This window comes from Molossus molossus, unplaced genomic scaffold (genome assembly GCF_014108415.1).
Source record: "Molossus molossus isolate mMolMol1 unplaced genomic scaffold, mMolMol1.p scaffold_m16_p_20, whole genome shotgun sequence".
Classification (NCBI taxonomy): Eukaryota; Metazoa; Chordata; class Mammalia; order Chiroptera; family Molossidae; genus Molossus; species Molossus molossus.
Genome location: NW_023425356.1, coordinates 13273380 through 13293814, shown reverse-complemented (window position 1 = coordinate 13293814; position 20435 = coordinate 13273380). Strand labels below are relative to the sequence as shown.

General features: G+C 34.7%; 1 protein-coding gene across 4 annotated transcripts in view; it reads left to right on the top strand.

Annotated features, from left to right (window-relative positions):
* PTPN22 (protein tyrosine phosphatase non-receptor type 22) overlaps positions 1-20435 on the top strand; it is a 65321-nt gene that overhangs the window by 31887 nt on the left and 12999 nt on the right. For 2 of the 4 annotated variants that reach the window (XM_036272064.1, XM_036272063.1), the window contains exons 10-18: positions 213-290; positions 3273-3359; positions 11120-11196; positions 11343-12163; positions 13686-13769; positions 13923-14053; positions 15136-15163; positions 18207-18287; positions 18528-18643. In XM_036272064.1, the coding sequence (XP_036127957.1) occupies positions 213-290; positions 3273-3359; positions 11120-11196; positions 11343-12163; positions 13686-13769; positions 13923-14053; positions 15136-15163; positions 18207-18287; positions 18528-18643 (1503 nt within the window). The remainder of the gene's footprint in view (positions 1-212; positions 291-3272; positions 3360-11119; positions 11197-11342; positions 12164-13685; positions 13770-13922; positions 14054-15135; positions 15164-18206; positions 18288-18527; positions 18644-20435) is intronic. The other 2 variants (XM_036272062.1, XM_036272060.1) reach the window with 2 other exon arrangements.

Here is a 20435-nt window from a genome sequence, read left to right as displayed (position 1 = left end):
ATCCTGGAGTTTCTTCAGTCTTTTCTAGTCTGTAAACCATGGTACAAGTGATGAGACTCTTCATTAATTTAAAAAAATATCTATTTTCTGATATTATCCCATGTTAGGAGAGCAGATATTATGGAAGTAACAAGACTATGAGAAAGTGGCAATAGTTTATTGACAAAGATAGAAACAAAGGAGTAAGATATTTTTTTCCTTTCATTCGATAGATAATTCCTGAAAACTTCAGTGTTTTTGCTTTGATCCAGGAAATGCGAACACAGAGGCCTTCCTTAGTTCAAACTCAGGTATGGACGATGATGAATGCGTCATAACATGTGTCTGAGTCTTGCCCCACCTCTCTGTTTAGTAGTAAGGGATCCAAAACCAGCCGACTGCTTAGCCATAACACCAATGTACGATTAAGTGCATTAGTTTGTTCCTATTTCCTCCAACTCAGAATATCCCAATATTTTTTCCAGTATCCCTTGCCCTGGGTCATATTCCCTTCATCCTTTATATTTTACTTTCCAGAAAATATTAAGAAACCAATATAATATTTCTTACAAAGGATGTTGGAAAAAAAATCAACAAGTTGCTTAAGTTCTTAGAAAGAAATAGTTGGGTCAGGTTAACTTGAAACTTTGTAGTAGTAATTTGTTTCTGAAACCATAGGAAATCAGCGATAGTTTCTACTTCAAGAGGTCGTAGTAGAATCTGAAGCATGCAGTCTGTGTTCATTTTAGGAAATAATGAAAAATGAAAGTAAAATAAACCGTAATCCTATTATCTAGGTAGCTACTGTTACTATTTTTCTACAGTCTCTCCTGGTCCTTATTCTGTGAATACTTAAAAAAAAATAATTACAGTCACACCATTTATATGATTACATATGTAGCATTACGTTCTAACCCAGCACAGATGGTTCACACTCATTCACTCCATTGGTAATGCACTTCCCCTGTTTCCTCCTCTCCTTTCTTTTATTTATTTATTTATTTATTTATTTATTTATTTTTTATCCTCACCCGAGGACATTTTTCCATTTTTTGTTCAGATAGAGTGGGAGGGAGAGAGAGGAACAGAGAGAGAGAGAGAGAAACATCGATGTGAAAGGGACACATCGAGTGGCTGCCACCCGCACAACCGACCAGGGCCGGGGACAAACTGCAACCAAGGTACATGCCCTTAGCGGGAACCGAACCCGGGTCTCTCCGGACCGCAGGCCGACGCTCTAACCGCTGAGCCAAACCGGCCAGGGCCCTCCTCTCCTTTCTGAGTTCAAGTTCTCCCCCCGGGGTGAAACAGTCCCAGCCCAAATCTCTCACTTTCCACAATGTCAATTTCACCCATATTTCCTCACCAATCATTTTACCCATATATCTAAATGGTCTCCATCCTTAAGATATAGTTTATCATTCACCCACTCATTCATCCATCAAACATGTATTGATATGAGGTACCAGACACTTTTGCATAATTTGTTAGAACTACTTTTTACTGCTTAAATAGCAAGACCCTAATGTGTTTAAGGCAAACGAACTGACACATAGGTTCAGAAGTAAAACCATTGACAGTGGCAGTTCAGACAGTTTCATCTAGAAGCTGTGAATTGAAGGGAAAAAATGAAGAGCTATTATAATACAAACCTTCTGTTTGGCCCACACAGGTTTTCCACTAATAGCTAGTGGAAAAAAATAATTTTTTTCATGTGTTGACTGTAGGTGTGTTCTATATTCAACCTGAGGGGGAAAGTTTACGTGAAATAATAGCATTGGCTAGTTCAGGGCTGTCAGACTTGAAAGAAGGCTGATCCATGTCAATGTGTGCAACCAAGTTGTGTAAAATTAAATTATAATACTGAATCAATAAATAAAACCATACCCACTTTAGAAAAAGTCTATTTCAGGCCTATTTTTAAGAGTTGGAAGACAGCTGAAACCATTTGAAGTTAGCCTTCACATTTTGGCATTATCAGCGACTAGTGGAACAAACATCTTACCGGCTGTAGCTACCTTTTCTGACACCACACTAACCAGGAAATAGCACAGTAACCAGACGAGTGCTTCCTGTGTGACTTCTCTGTTCTTAACAAATTTAAAGAGTGTACCAATGTTTGTCTCAGTTGACAGAGATGCATTGTTCTCCTGCTAAAATTATCTTTGGAAAACTTATGCTGTATTTCTATAAGAGTGTGTAAAGAGTCAGGGAAAACCCTGAATAGGTTCATTCAGATGAAAAGTACTTACAAAATCAAGTGTTTGGCAGGTACAGAGGCAAAAATAGAATAGTAAACACCCATGAACATTATAGTTGTAGAGGGCTCATTTCTTGATGGTGAAATCATTTTATAACCATACATTTTCAAACTCTATCCAATGGTCTACTTTTCTTTGCTATCTTTGCTATGATTGAATTTCAGTAGTTTGATCTAAGTGCACTAAACTAAGAGTCAAAAGATTCAAGTTCTAACCCAAGTCTTGTAAATTACTTCTGAATGACCTTGGACAAATTGTCTATAAACAGGAGTAATAGCCTAGCTTGTTTATAGATCAATTATAAGGGTCAAGTTAAATAATACATATTAAAACCATCTATCTACCCATCAACCACAATCTATCTACCTTTTTCCCAGAAAAGGTAAAAGTGGCTCGCACACAAAAAAAGGCATCCAATATGAAATAAAATTTTTAACATATGAGCAAGGAAAACAGACATGAAGGGATGAGCCCTGGCCAGTTTGGTTCAGCAGTTAGAGTGTCTCCCCACGGACCAAAGAGTCTCAGGTTTGATTCCGGTCAAGGGCACGTACCTTGGTTATAGTTAGGTCCCAGGCCTTGGTCGGGGTCATGCGGGAGGCAACCAATTGATGTGTCTCACACATCAATGTTTCTCTCTCTCTCTCTCTCTCTGTCTCCTACTCTGTCTAAAAATAAATGAAAGAATATCCTTGGGTGAGGATTTAAAAACAAAACAAAGAAGTAGAGGGATGATGATGAGGGAAAGATAAGTAAGAAAATGGGGTTAGAACAGAAACAACATGCTGCAAGTTTCTTCCTTATATATTTGTTAGAAGCACATCAAATATTTAGCTGTTTCCAGCAGCCTAACAGTGCTTTGAAATTTGAAATGGGCTGTACAAACACGGCACTTTCATTAAATTAATGTTAATGGTCTTTTGAGGTTTACTATCCTACAATTGATTGGTGTTGATATTTCTGAAATCTGGTTCTGTAGTTCACCAAGAATTTTGTTTGTTTTCCTTTGTTCTGGTGTGTGATCCTCTCCAGGAACAGTATGAACTGGTCTACAAAGCTGTCTTAGAACTATTCAAGAGACAGATGGATGTTATCAGAGATGGACACTCTGGAATAGAGGTAAACTTTAAACTTAATGTTTTGTCAATTTTAAAAAAAACATTTGATTTGGTAAAGGAATCTTAGATTAGATGCAGGACTTAGCTCATTATTTATTGTCATAACTAAACTGGAGTGTCTGTGTTCATGGGTTGCACCACAAATCTCCTGTAGAGGACAAATAATTGATGTACTCTAATGTAGAAATTTCAACGTTTGGTTAACCACTTGCAAACAATTTTTAGCTAAATTTAGAAACAAGTGTGAAAGAACAAGCGTATATTCTGTTCCCATGTTTTAGACAGTTGTGTGGTGAGTTAGAAATGAGAGTGACAGTTACAAAGTGAAACCATAATTGAGTACTAATGTAATTTTTCAGGTTACTCTTGCCTCTTTTTGATTGCATATGTCTCATCAAATTTTGAGACTATTTTAGAATACCCACAGGATTTTTAGCTGAAAGCTTTAGGTATACCTAAGGATTTTAAAAAAGCAATTATGATGTGACTAAATTCCAATTTAAAAACATTGAGTATTCTAGGATATGCTACTTTGATCTTATCACAAAAATTGGTAAGTCAAATACTTATTGTGCAATCACAAAGTATTAGGTTCTGAACAAACCTTAAGAAGACAAAATTGCTGACTTATCTTCTGGGGTATATGTAACGTATACATATTAATTTAATTTTTAATACCACATTTTGGATTGTTAATCTGAAAATATTCACTGGGCACCTACTGTTTTCACAGCATTAAGAAAACAAAGTATATAAGAGATGACCCTGAACATAGTTCTATCAGTTGATGATAAAACATGGGAAGGGAAAGAGTCAAAAAAATGGTTGGGGCTAGGGAATGAACAAAGCAATCCTATAGCTAATGTCAACTCCAAGGAGAAACAACATGGTGGAAGATGATGGAAATAAAAGTATAATTACCAGAAAATGTGACTTATATCCTATTTATGACTATTTCATTGGCTAGGACTCCCTGAACAAGGTTAAATAACAGACGTGTTATGGATGACCTAATTTTAATGAGAAAGATTCTCATGTTTCACTACTAAGTGCCATGCTGACTTAATTGGAGATATTTATATCTTAATTATTTAAAGAAAGTATTCATTGATTACTATTTTACTAAGAACCTTTTTTAGGCCCTGGCTAGTTTGGTTCAGCAATTAGAGTATCGACCTGTGGACCAAAGGGTTGCGGGTTTGATTCCTGGTCAAGGGCACATACCTGGGTTGCAGGTTCCATCCCCTGCCCCAGTTGGGGTCATGTGGGAGGCAACCAATTGATGTATCTTTCTTACATCAATGTTTTCTCTCTGTCTCTCCCTCCCTTCCTTCCACTGTATCTAAAAATCAATGGAAAAATATCCTTGGGTGAGGATTAAAAAAAAGAATTTGCCCTGGCCAGTTTGACTTAATGGTTAGAGCGTCAGCCGAGGACCAGGGAGTCCCGGGTTCTGGTTCCGCTAGGGGCATGTGCCTTTGTTGCAATTCATCCCCGGCCCTGGTTGGGGTTGTGCGAGTGGCAACCACTCAATGTGTCTCTCTCACGTTGATGTTTCTCTCTCTTGTCCTTCTCTCCCTCCCGCTCTATCTGAAGATAAATACAAAAAATATATATCCTTGGGTGAGGATAAAAAAAAAAAAAGAATCTTTTTCAGAAAGACTGTTAAATTCAGTCAGTTGCATATTTTTGCATTTGTGGAATGATCTCATGGATTTTCTCTTTAACCCATCAATATAGTCATATCATTGGATTTGTTAAAATCAAACCATCCTTGTACTCTTAGGAAAAGAAAACCCTGCTTAAACAAAAAATATTCTTTAATGTGTTGCTAGACTATGTGGGCTAATATTTTATTTAGGTTTAAGGAAATGTCAATTTTAAAATTTAGCCCAGTAGCAATGCTATGGCTCCAGCCAACTGGGTTGTTTGGAGTAGGTCCTTAGTCAATAAATTGGAATATGGAAACATGGTTCCAGCTCCCACTGAGGAAAGTGGTTAAAGATAGCCAAAGAGAACTTCTGTTTCTGGGAAGATTCAATAGACATACTTTTCCCTATTCCTCCCACTAAGTGCAACCAAAAACCCCTGGACATTACATATAAAACAAATATAAAAAGACAGATCAGCTAGGGACTTGTGACCCAAGAAAAGACATAATGGTGAGTTCTTTGGGGTTTTTTGTTTTTTGTTTTTTTTTGCCTCATATATTCCAGGCTTGGAATTGAAGAAGCCAACAATCTGGAAATGCCAACAGTGCAGACAAAGGAAGACCCAACAAGAGCTGCTCTCTCTAGCCAAAGGACCAGGAAAGGGGTGGCCCAGCAAGACATGAAACTTTTAGATAATAATCACTATACCCCAGTCAACACAAAATACAAATATGGCCCCTAACCCTAACCTCAGCAAAGGCTGAGTGGGGAGCCTATATTCCCACCCCAACAAGACTATAATAAGTGCTGGAGTGGTGTGAGAAAGGTCAAATAGAGAGCTAGGACTTTCATCCCTACTGGCCTACAATGCAGTTTCCCTGCAGTGCTTATGGAGACCACATGGGGAGCCTAAGCTTCCAAATGGCAATAACATGGCACCCCATGCCTCCCCACTGAAGTAGGGTTAAAAGAGGCCTAATGGGCAGTTAGGACTTACGCCATCATCCAACAGTAAAGAGGCCATCCACACCATAGTGTCAGAGAAGCCATGGGAGCCTCTCCCATGATGTCTCTCCTTGAACATCAATATAAGTTAAATTAGGAGACTGGTGAAGGTAGAATCCACCTGGTAGTAACAAGGCAACAGTAATGCATTGTCCTGTCAGAATGGAGTAAAAAACAAACAAACAAAAGAACAGCTAAAAGAGAAGGTTAAACTAAGATCCAGAGCTTCATATCTCAAACCAAATGAATAAAAGACAATCAATAGATGGCAACACTAAGATGACAGTGATGTTAGAATTATCTGACAAAGATTTTAAAGCAGTCTTGATAAAAATGCTTCAATGAGCAACTTCAAACATGCTTTTAAGAAATGAAGAAAAACAAAAAAAGATGAAAAAATAGGAAGATTCAGGAAAAAAAATACGAAGAAGAACTGAAATTTTGGAACAGAAAAATACAGTAACTGAAACAAAATAGTTTAGTAGGTAGGCTCAACAGCAGAATACTGGATACAAAAGAAAAAATTAATGAACTGGAAGATAGAACAATAGAAATGACCTGATCTGAACAACAGAAATAAAATTGACTGAAAAAATAAACAGAACCTTAAAAACCTAGCACTTGTGTCATGATGTCCGAGAAGCAGAAGAGAAAAATGCAATGCTAATAAAGTACTGAAAAATTCATCATAATAAAACATCTAAACCTAAAGACAAAGATTACAGAAAGCACCAGAGAAAAATTATCTTAACTGTAGGAAGAAAACAATAAGAATAACACTGGCTTTGTCATCAGAAACCATGGAGACCAGAAGGAAGTGGCACAATATTTGTCATGTACTGAAAGAAAAGAATTATCAGCTAGGAGTGCTACACCCAGTGAAAACATCCTTCAGGAATGAAGGGGGAATCAAGACATTCTCAGATGAAGAAAAACTAAGAGTATTTGTCACCAGTAGACTTACTCTTAAAGAAAAAACAAAGTAAGTTTCCTAAACAAAAAGAAAATTATGAAAGAAGGAAGAACATGGTAAGCAAAAACATGTGTAAACATAATAGGCATTCCTTCTCTTAAGTTTCTAAATTGTTTGATAATTGAATTAAAAATTATATACTCCCTGATGTGGTTTTAAATGTATTAGAGGAAATATTTAAGACAATTACATTATAAGCAGGGAAGAGTTAGTAATGTCAAGGGAGGTTAAGGTTTCTGTACTTGAACTAGTAAAATGATAACACCTGTAGACTGTGGTAAGTTATGTATATATAATGTAATGTCAAGAGCTACAACTACAAAAGCTATACAAAGGCATACCTTTACAAAAAAAACTGTACATAAATCAAAATGAAATTCTAAAAAATGCAGGAAAGAGAAAAAGGCAGGAAAAAGAAAAGGGAAATGTGAAACAGAGAGAAAAAACAGAAAACAAAAACTAAAATGGTAGGTTTAAGCCCTAACATCAATAATTACACTAAATGTAAATGGTATAAATACACAAATTAACAGACAGATTGGCAAAGTATATTGAAAACATGACCTAACTATATGTGTCTTCAAATATACAGATTGGAAAAATATATATATCATATAAGCATGAATAAAAGGAAAGCAGGAGTAGCTAACTGTATTAATATCAGATAAAGTAGAATAAAGAAAATTATCATAGACAGGGAAAAACATTATATAATAATAAAAGGGTTAGTCCACCAATAAAACATAGCAATCCTAAGTGTGTATGGACTAAATGAGCTATAAGTGAAACAAAAACTAATAGAAATAAAAGGAGAAACAGACAAATTCACAGTTATAGTTGGAGACCTCAATATTTCTTTATCAAAAATTAATAGAAAAACTTGACAGAAAATCAGCAAGAATATAGAACTCAACAACACCATCAATCAACAGGATCAAATTGATATTTATAGAACACTCCACCAATGACACAGGAATACACATTATTTTCAAGTACTGATGGAATGTATAGCAAAATGAACCATATCATGGGCCATTAAACAATCTGAAAATTTTTTTTAAATGGAAACCATATAATGTATTCTCTGACCACAGTGAAATCAAACTAGAAACCAATAACAGGAAGATAACAGGAAAAGATCCAAATACTTGGAAACTAACCACACTCTTCTAAAGAATCCATTGAGTCAAATAGGAAGTATCAAGGCAACATTTTTTTAATGCATTGAACTGAATGAAAATGAAAATACATGTCAAAATTAATGGGGCAGAGCTATAGCAGTGTTGACAGGGAAGTTTATAGCACTCTACATATATACATTAGAAAACAGTCAAAGTTTCAAATCAATAATGTGAGCTTTCACTTTGAGAATCTAGAAAAAAAGAAAGAAAATGGGAGGAAATAATAAAGAGCAGAAATCAATGTAGTATATTACAATGATTTTTATATGTTGACCCATCCTTGCATTCTGGGAATAATCCCATTTTGTCATGGCATATAATCCTTTTAATATGCTGCTGAATTCAGTTTGCTAGTATTTTGTTGAAGATTTTGGCATTGATATTCATTAAGGATATTGGTCGGTAGTTTTCTTTTTCTTTAGTGTCTTTGTCCAGCTTTGGTATCAGGGTAATGCTGGCCTCATACATTAATTTAGGAGGTGATCCTTCCTATTGAATTTTTTTGGAGAAATTTGTGAAGGACTGGTATTAATTCTTTCTTAAATGTTTAGTAGAACTCACCAATGAAGCCATGTGGTCCCGGGCTTTTCTTTGTTATTAATTCAGTCTATTTACTAGTTGTAGGTCTGTTCTGATTTTCTGTCTCTGAGTCAGTTTTGGTTGATCATGTTTCTAAGAATTTGTCCATTTCATCTAGGTTATACAATTCGTTGGCATATGATTGTTCATATTATTGTCTTATACTTTTTATTTCTGTAAAATTGGTAATAATATTCTCACTTTTATTTTTGTAATTTAAAGTTTTAAAATTTGAGTCTTCATTATTTCCTTAGTAAATCTAGCTAAAGATTTGTCAATTTTATCAATCTTTTCAAAGGATCAACTTTTGGTTTTGTTAATTTTCTCCATTGTTATCTTAGTCTCTATTTTATTTACCTTTGCTCTAATCTTTACTATTTTCTGCTTTCTACTAGATTTGGGTTTAGTTTGCTCTTTTTCTATTGTCAAGTTATTGATTTGAAATCTTTCTTTTTTAAAAAATTTAGGCATTTATAGCTATAAATTTCTTTTTGAGCATTATTTTCACTGTATCCTACTCACTTTGGTATGTTGTGTTCTCATTAATTTCTAAGTAGTTTCTAATTTTTGTGATTTCTTATTTGACCCACTGGTTGTTTAAGTGTTTAATTTACATCTATTTCTGAACTTTCAAACTGTTTCTCTGTTATTGATTTCTAGTTTCAATTCATTATGATTTATAAAGATATTTTGTGTGACTTCAATTTTTTAAAATTTATTAAGACTTGGTTTTGTGGCCTAACATATGGTCTATCCTGGAGAATGTTTTATATATGTTTGAGAAGAATGTGTATGTTGTTGGGTGGAGTGTTCTATATGTATCTGTTATGTCTACCTGGTTTATGGTGTTGCTAATGTCTGCCCTCTATTTCCTTATTGATCTTCTGTTTCATTGTTCTATCCATTATTGAAAGTGGGGTAATAAAGTCTCTGACTCGGTTTACTAGGCCTGCTGTAACAAGTACCACAGACTGAGGAGGGATCAAACAACATATTTATTTTCTCAGTTCTGGAGGTCCAAAATCAAGATGTCAGCAAGGCCATGCTTTCTCTCAGAGCTCGAGGGGAAAAAATCTTCCTTGCCTCTTCCTAGTTTCTGGAGTTTTCCAGCAATTCTTGGCATTCATTGGCTTGCAGATGCATTACTTGAATTTCTGTCTCCAACATTACATGGCATTCTCCTTGTGTGTCTCTGAGCATCTGTTTTCTCTTCTTATAAGGACACAGTCATTGTGTTGGGGCCCACCCTAATCCAGCATGACCTCATCTTAACTAATTATATCTATAAAGACTCTACTTCCAAATAAGGTCAGCTAAAGATATCAGGGATTAGATTTTTAACATATCTTTTTGAGATTCACAATTAAACCTGTAACATGTGGAATCTTACTTACAATTGCTGATGACTTTTTTTTTTTTTTTACATTCAAACATCTCTGAAACCAAGATGTATTTTGCAATCCATGGTATCTTTGATTCCACAAGTCTCAGTAACACATTTCATAATGTGATAATTGCTATGAAGAAAATATAGGTTAAGAGTGGCTGGGCAAGTGTGTGGGAGTGTGATTTTAGGTTGAGTGGTCAGGGAAGGCTTCCTTATGGAGCTGACATTTAAGTAGAGAATAATTACTTAGAAGGAGCCAGCCATACAAAATCTGGAACAGGAGTATTTCAACCAGAGGGAACAGTAAGTGTAAAAGCCTTGAACTGGAAACAAATTTGGAATGGCAGGAAAACCCCGTAGCCCTGGCCAGTGTGGCTCAGTTGGTTGGGTATCATCCTGTGCACTGAAGGGTTGCCTGGTTGATTCCTGGTCAGGGCACATGCCCAGGTTGTGGGCTCGATCCCCAATAGGGGGCATGCAGGAGGCAGCTGATGGATTGCTCTCACATAGTTTCTCTCTCTCTCCCCCTCCTTTTTTCTCTCTCTAAAAGTCAATTTAAAAACCTTAAAAAAAGAAAAGAAAACCAGCATAGCTGGAGCATAGTAAGGAAGAAAAAGGTAGAACAAGATGAGGTAGGTGTGGGGTCCTAATAAGCACCTATTGACATTAAGGATTGAGATGATGAAATTTCTGAAGGTAGAGTGTTCTTAGGAATAAAGCTATCTCCAAGAACATTTAAAACTCTCACATTTTAAAAGGTGATGCTATGAGTAAATCCTTTCTCATTTCTATAGCACTATTCATCCTTTAGATCTCAGATTGTGAACATGTTCTTGTTGAGTTCAATAGTTTGTAAACTCATTAAACTCTTATAAATTATTTTAAATCTTTATATTTTCTGAAAAATAACTTTTCTACCTTATGAATATAAAATATCTCACTGTCACTGCTTCACTAAAAAGCAATCTCTTATGTGTCTTGAAGATTCAAGCAAAGTATTCAGTTCCTGAGCAAATTCCCAGTCTGGAAGCAAACAGTCACTCTTCTAATTTACCAAAAAGGTGAGTACAGTTTTATACCTCTAAATGTTGTCCAGTTGTGTCTCGGAGGCATATCTCACACTTATAACTCATTGTGATGCTGGGGAAAAGACATGGAAGAGGGCTTTGGGGGTTATGATATCATTATTACTTTCTCTTTGTTTCAGCAGCATAAAAGAAGCAAAAATGATGAACCAATGGAGTAAACAAAAGATAAGGGTGAAAAATGCAGAAACTTCTTTCTTTGACATTAGGACTTCTGAAATAAGTGAAAAGGAAGGGTTAACTTTGCACCCTGCTAAACAGAACAGTTCTTTCGAGAGTTTGGAGCTAAACTGTGGTTGTGACAAAAATGCCGACACAACCATGAAATGGGAGACAAAGCCATTTCCAATAGCTGGGGAGCCTCTTCGGAAGCATCAAAGTTTGGACTTCAGCTCCGTTTTGCTTGGACCATGTCCTAATTCTAAACCTGTAAATGCAGCAGGAGGATACTTCAAGTCAAAGGGGCCAATAATACGGACCAAATCGACTCCCTTTGAATTGATACAACAGAGAGACACCAAGGAGCTGGACGTCAAGGAAAATTTTTTGTTGTTGGAATCTCAACCAAACAATTCTTGTCTTGAGCAGGCTCAAAAAGCGATGCATGTTTCTTCAGCAGAACTGAATTATTCACTGTCATATGACTCGAAGCACCCAATGTGTAATGCCTCCAATGCAAAGCAACATGACTCTAGTGCTCTTAATGTACATTCTTACATGTCTTTAGTAGAAGATCCTTACTGTCCACCATTGTCTCCAAGAAGTGCTGGTTCTCAGATGTCTCTTGATTTACCTGAGAAACAAGATACAACTGTGTTACCTTGTTCTTTGTTGCCAACATCTTCCGCAACCCTATTTTCTTGTTATGAGTCACATGATTCTTTAGCATGGAATCCTCCAACCAATTTCCCCCACACATTGAACCAAGAGAGAACAGATGTTGGTAAGTTATTTTTAAAAGTTTATATGGCATTTTAGATTTCACTTTGTTTCTACAGAAGATTTGGTTTATTCTCATCTTCTCCCTTGTCCTTCTCTGCTTCCTTCTTCTCAGAAATAAATTCCAAGAGTGTTTTAATGATGTGGTAAGTTGAAAATAGCAAATGCAAACATAACATTTCATGATCTACGTGATCTATGGTCTATCATCTATGCCAACAGGAGTGCTTTTAAAGAAGGCAATTCTCATTCCTGGAAATGCATAGAAAAGGCCCACAATTTACCCTTAACATATGGAAGCAATTTCCAAACAAACATAAGAAAAGATTTGATCAATGGCACCATGTGGTCACTCATAATTTTTATTGCACAACCATGTGGCTATATTGAGTTGAACAGAGAGCTAACAATTGTATTTTCTTGCTGAAGTAGTTAGAAGAGGAGGACCTGATTTCCTCCTGCCCTTTTCTAATAACTTAATAGATGAGAATGTGTGTTCCATATTGTGTGGGATTTTAATTATATGTACACCTTTACTTTCATACTTTATTATTCTAGATTTTTACATATTATGCATGATGTTTTTCTGAGTGATTTGATATTAGAAGTAAATATCCTGTTAGACATTATTATAATAGTTTGATGTGAAAGAAAGAAAGCAAAGAGTAAGTTTAACTCTCTTAGAGACGTCATCAGAAACTGATAAAGAATGTTCTACCTGAATAGGACATAGAAAGAGTTTTTACTCTAACATTATTGTACATTTTCTTAATACATGTGTAGTTTTGTTACCAAAATACTTTTTCTGCATCTAGTTCCTCCTTTGATTAGATTAGATTATATGTTTTGATCTTGCTTTATAATTTAAAGGAATTTTATTTTTCTAGATGCTTATAACACTTTAAAATTCTGAGCCTTAACATTAAAAGACAAATCCTTATCTTCAGGGATTGTAGCAACATTGACATGTGTGCCATCTGGTGGCAGTTTCTTATAATAGCATCAAATTTTTCTATAAAAATTCTCAATGTTTCTATAGAACTATAGAAAACCCTGTTACAACATTGTTTTTTTAAAAACAAACAAAGAAAAATATATTCTTCATCCTGGTAGAATAACTAAGATATACTAAAATCTTTATGACTTTACCTAGACTGTAACTGAATCTTTGGTATGTCAAAGTTCTTTTATGATACTATATTGGACATTCTACGTAAAACAAAAAGGAAAGAGTTATGTAATGTAAATTAATATAATGATTTTTATTAAGTTAACTGATACTCAATCACTCAATCAAAATACTTTTAGGCTTGCAAAAGAAAGAATACATTTTGAAGAAGCAAAACCTCCTGGGTTTGCAACTTAAGATGAGGGCATTTATTTTGCTTTTTCCTTTGAGTGAACAGATACCAGCTTAAATCATGTAATGATGCTTGATGGGATTTACAGCAAGATTGAAATGTAAGAATTTTCTTTGGATTTTGCCTAATTAAAAATTGTAATTATATGTCTGCCATTTTGGATAGCGACTTCTCCAAGAATAGATGACGAGATCCCCCCGCCACTTCCTGAACGGACACCTGAATCTTTCATTGTGGTAGAGGAGGCTGGTGAGTACAGCTCAGTAAGTGTACGTACAGCGTGGATTAACTAGGTTACTTATCAAGTCCTTCCAGTGTTGTGCGTGCTATTGCTGAGTAACATTTGCTTTCTAAAAGAATGATAACGCTCCCAAAAACTGGACCGTGTTTACTTTCTTCCAGGAAAAGTCCCACTGAGCGGTCCCCAATCTTTAGCTTCAGCTGTGATGACAAGAACTGGAACATCACCTGAATGGAGTGGAACATCCAAATCAAACAAACCTGATGACTCGGTGAGACTCAGGCCAAACAAGGTCAATAACTTCTTTTTCTGACCCATTTGGATTCAACAGATTATAGTCCCACTCCCTGTATTTTTAACACCTATCAGTCAATAAATACTAAGCAGATACTACTTGTAAAACAATGTGCTAGAGGACATTGGGGATAAAAAGATATATAACACCCAATTAGCCCTGAAGAAATTCATAGTCTAGCGGCGGAGATACAGGATATGTATACAAGTATTTTTGTCTGTTTACTATAACAAGGCAAATGTGACCAGTGCCATTTGAAAGATAAGAGATTTGAAAGTGTGGGAGATCCCTTCAGGTCAGAAGTGAAAACATTTGAGCTGATTCTTGAAGGATATTCAAAGCAAAAATAAATGTTTCATAAGTAGGTATCTTGTTTGCAATAGCCATTTTGTTGGCTGTATCCTGATAGCTGTGATAACATATTATAGAGAATAATTTTTTGAGTGAAACTTGTCCATATTATTTGAGGTAAACCTTTTGAAATAACATTCCCTGCTTCTAGAAGAAAAATCTACACTTTCAACAGTCTGTTATCCATTTGTATATATTCAATGAACCAACTCTTACAATTTCAGAGTTCAGAAAAGTAGTTAAAACATTTAAACATGCCTACAATTGCAATACTGATAGGCAAACATTCTCTACCTTTCAAATTATACTTTTAATTTACTAGTAACTGTTATTATTATTGTTAAAAAATGTGCTACATCTAGTGGTCTTTCACTTAACAACTCTCAGACAAAGAACAGTCACTCCCTTTCCAATGTCATGAAGTAACTTCAATTTCAACAATTTACCTCCAATTAAATTTTCAGGGAAATGTTGTGAGTAGAAAGGAAATAGGTCAAAACAGGATCAACTTAGGACCAACTGTCATGACAGATAAAAATCACTGTAAGAGTCGATGCCTTTTCATAATTCAGCACACTTATACATTACAAAAAAAAGAGGGCCGACATTTCATAACTATCTCTATCGATATATGCAATATAATTTCAAAAACGCCATGCATTGCTTTGAGTTTGTAAATTTTCTATATATTCTTTCACCTTTACTTTCTTTCTCTCTCTTTTTTTTAGTGTGTAACACTCTGGAGTCCCAAATCAGGTAAAAACTTCCCTTGGCTTTCGATGAGATTTAGCCCTGAGAATTTGTACTGTAAGAATGGCTCATTAAGTTTAGAGTAATTTGCCTCAGGAGATGGTATGGTTCCCACAATAGCTTCTACTGTTTATTGATTTATTTCTGGTTTTCCAGGCTAGGAGTTTTGTTTTGTCAAGGGCAAGGTAAAGACAGGATTTTACGATTCTACTCCTTGATATATAACCCTTTAAAAAAACTATTTCAGGTAGAATCTCTTAAAACTTTGCAGCAGTTCCACTTTATAGGTTTTTGTCATTGTTCACATTGTAATTCTAAAAATTATTTGTGGCCATTTAGATCTTTCATTTGCCATTGTTTTTCCAGTACCTTCTTGAGCTTTGCTTGTCTTATACATTGAATAACAACATCAACAGCTAACATTTACTGGGCACCGATAGGTATTTTACATCCACTATGACAGGTGGTAGTTGCCCTTAATGTATTTATTTATATTAACATATTATTCACTTATTGTATTCATAGTATACATAAATATGTAGTATAACATAGGTTTAAAAAATAGGCTTTTGAGTCAGACAGACTTTAATTGAAATTCCCACAGTACCAATAGTTATCAAAATGCATAACCTTGGTACTCTATCAAATTTTTCTCATTTATAAAATGAGGATAATAGAACTCTCTTCTTAGAAGATTTCCATGAGGATTAAGTGTGATGATGCACCTGAAGCTTTTAGCACAGTGATTGTCAAATAATAACTTTCATTAAATGTTACCTATTATACTTTTTATTAGATAATTATTAAGTGAGCTTTTCCTAGGCAAGCTCTGTATACTTATATTGTGTTAGGAGGATATAGAAAGATAAATACCATATGATTTCACTTATATGTGGAATCTAAAGAACAAAATAAATGAACAAAATTGAAACAGACTCATAGATACAGAGAACAGACTGATGGTCAGCAGAGGGGAGGGGGATTGAGGACTGGGTGGAAAAGGTGAAGGGATTAATAAGTATAAATTGTTAGTTACAAACAAGTCATGGGGATATAAAGTATAGCATAGGGAAGATAGTCAATAATACTGTAATAACTATGTATGGTGTCAAGTGGGTACTGGAAAAGGCAGGAGGAGTGAGGGAAACACTTTGTAAAGTATATGACTGTCTAACCACTACGCTGTACACTTGAAACAAATACGAAATAATATTGAGTGTAAGAAAAAGATATATTGTGAAGAACATAGAGGACTTGCTTTAAAATAATTTAGCAAAGAAAAAAGAGTCAAAGGATACAATTGGGCAAATCTGGCAAAATCTTGAAAATTGTTGAACTGAGGTTATGGAGATTCATTGTACTAATTTCTCTACTTTGAAATGTATTCAAAAATTTTCCTAAAAGGGAAAAGAAAGGGCACTGCTTAATGCTTCCATTCAAATTGGGTAGACAAAGTTAATACTCATTTGTAACTATTAATGGTAATCTGTGTGGCCCTGATTCTAATCACCAGGAGTCTAGAAAAAAGGAAGGTATCATTGGAGTGGTTAGGGAAGGCTTCACTGAGTAGAAGAAAGAAATAGAAATTCTAGGAGCAGGGATCAGGGTCACAGTGACTCAAAAGTAGAAATAAGCATGATGAGTACAGAGAAATGGTGAGTGGGTTCATTTAATTGCAGTAGAGGTTCTACCCTGGGAAATATGGAAAATAAATTGGGATAGATAAAATGGGGAAAGATTCTGAAGGACTTAAAAGTGAAGCAGAGGAAATATCCAGAACAGATGAATGTATGGAGAAAGCAAATTTGTAGTTGCCAATGTAATCTGAAGGGAATGGGGAGTAACTGCTGAGAGAGTATGATTTCCTTCCAGGGTGATGAAAACGTTTTGGAATTAGATAGTGATGATGGTTGCATAACACAGCGAATGTACCAAATGTCATTAATGGTAAATGTTGTTATGTATGTTTTATCACACACAAAGTGAGGCAGAAGAATTTAGATTTAATGCAATGAGTAATAAGCTTGTAAGATTCTTCATCAGGCGAGTATAAAGATGAAAATGGTATTTTAGGAAGATATTTGACAGTATATTGTTAACTGAAAGTTAGTTTTAGTTCTCAGAATATTTTCTAGTAGCAAACTGGAAGATGATAAGCTACTTTCATGCATTTAACCCCAACATATAAGGAATAAACAAGAGAACTTGCTTTATAGACAAACACTAATTCGTAAAAAAACCAAACGACCAAAGACAGGTGAAAATGTAGCACTTACCTGCATTTTCATTTTCAGAGGACATTAATATAGTATATAATTGTATTCAGTACCATATAAGAAGCAGCCCATGTTAATAGAACATCATTTGTATCTGTAGGATGTATATTGGGAGAAAATAGCTCCATTATTGAAAATGTTCTTATTATGGAAAATTTCAACACTTATTTTAAACCTACCAAGATAGCATTATCACACCAATAAAATTAACTGATTCCTTAATACAAACTAATATTCAGACTTGTTCAATTTTCTCAAATTGTCAATGTCTGTTCACTGTAGGTTTATTTGAATCTGGATTCAAACAAAGTCTACACATTGCATTTGGTTTATATGTTTCTTACATCTTTTAAAATTTATAACCGTTCTCCTTCCTTTTTATGTTTTTGTCATGCCATTTATTTGTTCAAGAGAGTGGACATTTGTAAAAATTGCTAATATTCTGGATTTGGCTGTTCGCCTCCTCATGGTTTCAGGATGCTCTGTGAAATGGTAGTTGGAACTAGAGACTCAATTCAATTCAGATTCAGTTTCTTTGGAAAAACACTTTCGTGAGTGAGTTACAAGTTTGTGATGAATCAGAGGCTCATTGGCTAAAGAACTAGAAGAAAAAAGTTCTTGAGGCACCAATCATCATTCAGATAATTTTTTATTTGGTTATTGTAAGTTAATATTGAAAAATTGGAAAAGTTAGACAAAACCAAAAAGGGGTCTTGACTTAAGACTTTTAAGTGATGGGTGTTTTTGCTCACTGTACACTCTTCTCATCACAGATCTACATGAAGATCGCTCTTCTCCCCCACCTCCTCTCCCAGAAAGAACCCGAGAGTCCTACTTCCTTGCTGATGAGGACTGTAAGTGGCAGCACGTGCTCTTCAAAAAGTTATAAAACCCAGACTGTTAAAAGGTTAATGATAAAGTAGAACCTAAATGAAAAGGCACAAGGAATGATTAAATAAGATAAAAATAATACATTTAAAAACCCATAATGTATTGTAAAAACAATGCATAAAGAAGTCAAGCATTACTGAATATATACCTATATAAAACCTGAGAGCTTAAGAAGCTATGCAACAAAATACCTTTTTTTTCAGGTATGGAGTCTCAACCTATAGAGACTTATTCTACTAGCTATTCCAACGCTGTTGAAAACCCAACATCTTCAAAACAAACACTGAAGACTCCTGGAAAATGTTTCACAAGGAGTAAGGTAAAAAAGATGTGAATGTATGGAAATATGCCAGAAGATTTTCATTACTGAAAGTGTCCCCAACCCCAGCTTCACCCTCCCCCACCAGCTGCCAGCATTAAGATGGAAAATTAGATTAAATATCTTTACTAAAATTGTTGTGTTTAGGACAATCAAAATTAGTAGAAGAAAACAAACAAAATTTTTTACTGTAACTTAGTTTAAAGCATGCCAAATAAAACAATCATTTTTTTTTTTTTTTTTGGAATGAGACAAACTGATTCTAAAATTCATATGAGGGGATAAAAAGAGCAAGAATGGCCAGTAAACTGTAAAAAATTAAAATAAAAGTAAAAGCAGTGGAAGGAGGGTAGCCTTACCAGATATTGAAACATTGTAAAGCCTCAATAATTAAAATAGTATATGAAAAAAAACCCCACACATACTAACATAGCAGAATGGTAAGTCCAGAAATAAATTTAAATATATGTAGGAATTTAGTATATGATTAAAGATGGATGTTTTAATAATCGTTGTTGGATGAACTGGATAAACACCCGAAGAAAAAACTAGGATCCTACCTCACAGCTATCTATACCAGGATATATCCTAGATGGATAAAATATTTAAATGCATAAAAACAAAACAAATAAACAAACAAAACCAACCCAAAAAAGTACTAAAAAAAGTACTAAAAAAAAGTACTAAAGAAACTTGGAAAGATTACTTTACTACCCAGGAGTGGGAATGATCCAAAATTCAGGAGCCATAAAAAGAGAGATTTATAAGTTCACCTAAATAAAATAGAAAATTTCTGCGTAGCCCCCCGCCCCAATCACATTAAAATCAAAAGACAAAGAACAAATAGAGAAAAATATCTGCAACTGGCATCATAGCCAAGGAATTATTTCTTTAATATATAAAGACTCCTAGAAATTCATAGAAAATGATAACTTTGATACAAAGTGTGCAAAAAAAAATCAGATAGTTTAAACAAAATAAATATGCACAGTCTACCCTTTAAACATTTGATATGTTCAACATCACTCATAAGAGACATACAAATTAAGAACACTAAGACATACTATTTTCATCCATCGGAATGGCAAATTCCAAAGTCTGACTACCTTTTTTGTTATGCAGACTATGGGAAAATAAGCTCGTGCCTGCATTGTTGGTGAGAATGTTAAATGGTGTAACTTCTGTGGAGGACAATTTAATGATATCTGTCAAATGCTTGTACCCTTTGATCCACTGCTAGGAATTTATCCTTCAAATATGAGTGCACATGTATGAAATGAAATGTATACCAGGTTATTTACTGTAGCATTATTTATAACAGCAGACAATTGGGAACAACATAAATAGTAATCATTAGGGAAACTGATTAAATAAATCATGATATATGCACACAGTGGAATACTATGCAGCTAAAAAAATGAGGACTCTCTCATTATATTTATACAAAATTTATTAACATTTGCTTAAAAGGAACAAAATATGATCTATATTTGTATTATATATTCATATGTAACTCTGGAAGGATACATAAAAAGCTAACAATGGTTATCTGTGGGGGAGGGTTAGGAAACTGGGTAGACACCAAACAAGAATGGTAGCATTTTTACTAAGATAGCTTGAATTACAAATAAATTATCTATTATTTTAATTGAAATAAAATTTTTCTTTTTTTTTTTTTTTTTTTTATCCTCACCTGAGGACATTTTTCCATTTTTTGTTCAGGTAGAGTGGGAGGGAGAGAGAGAGAGAGAGAGAGAAACATCGATATGAAAGGAACACATCGAGTGGCTGC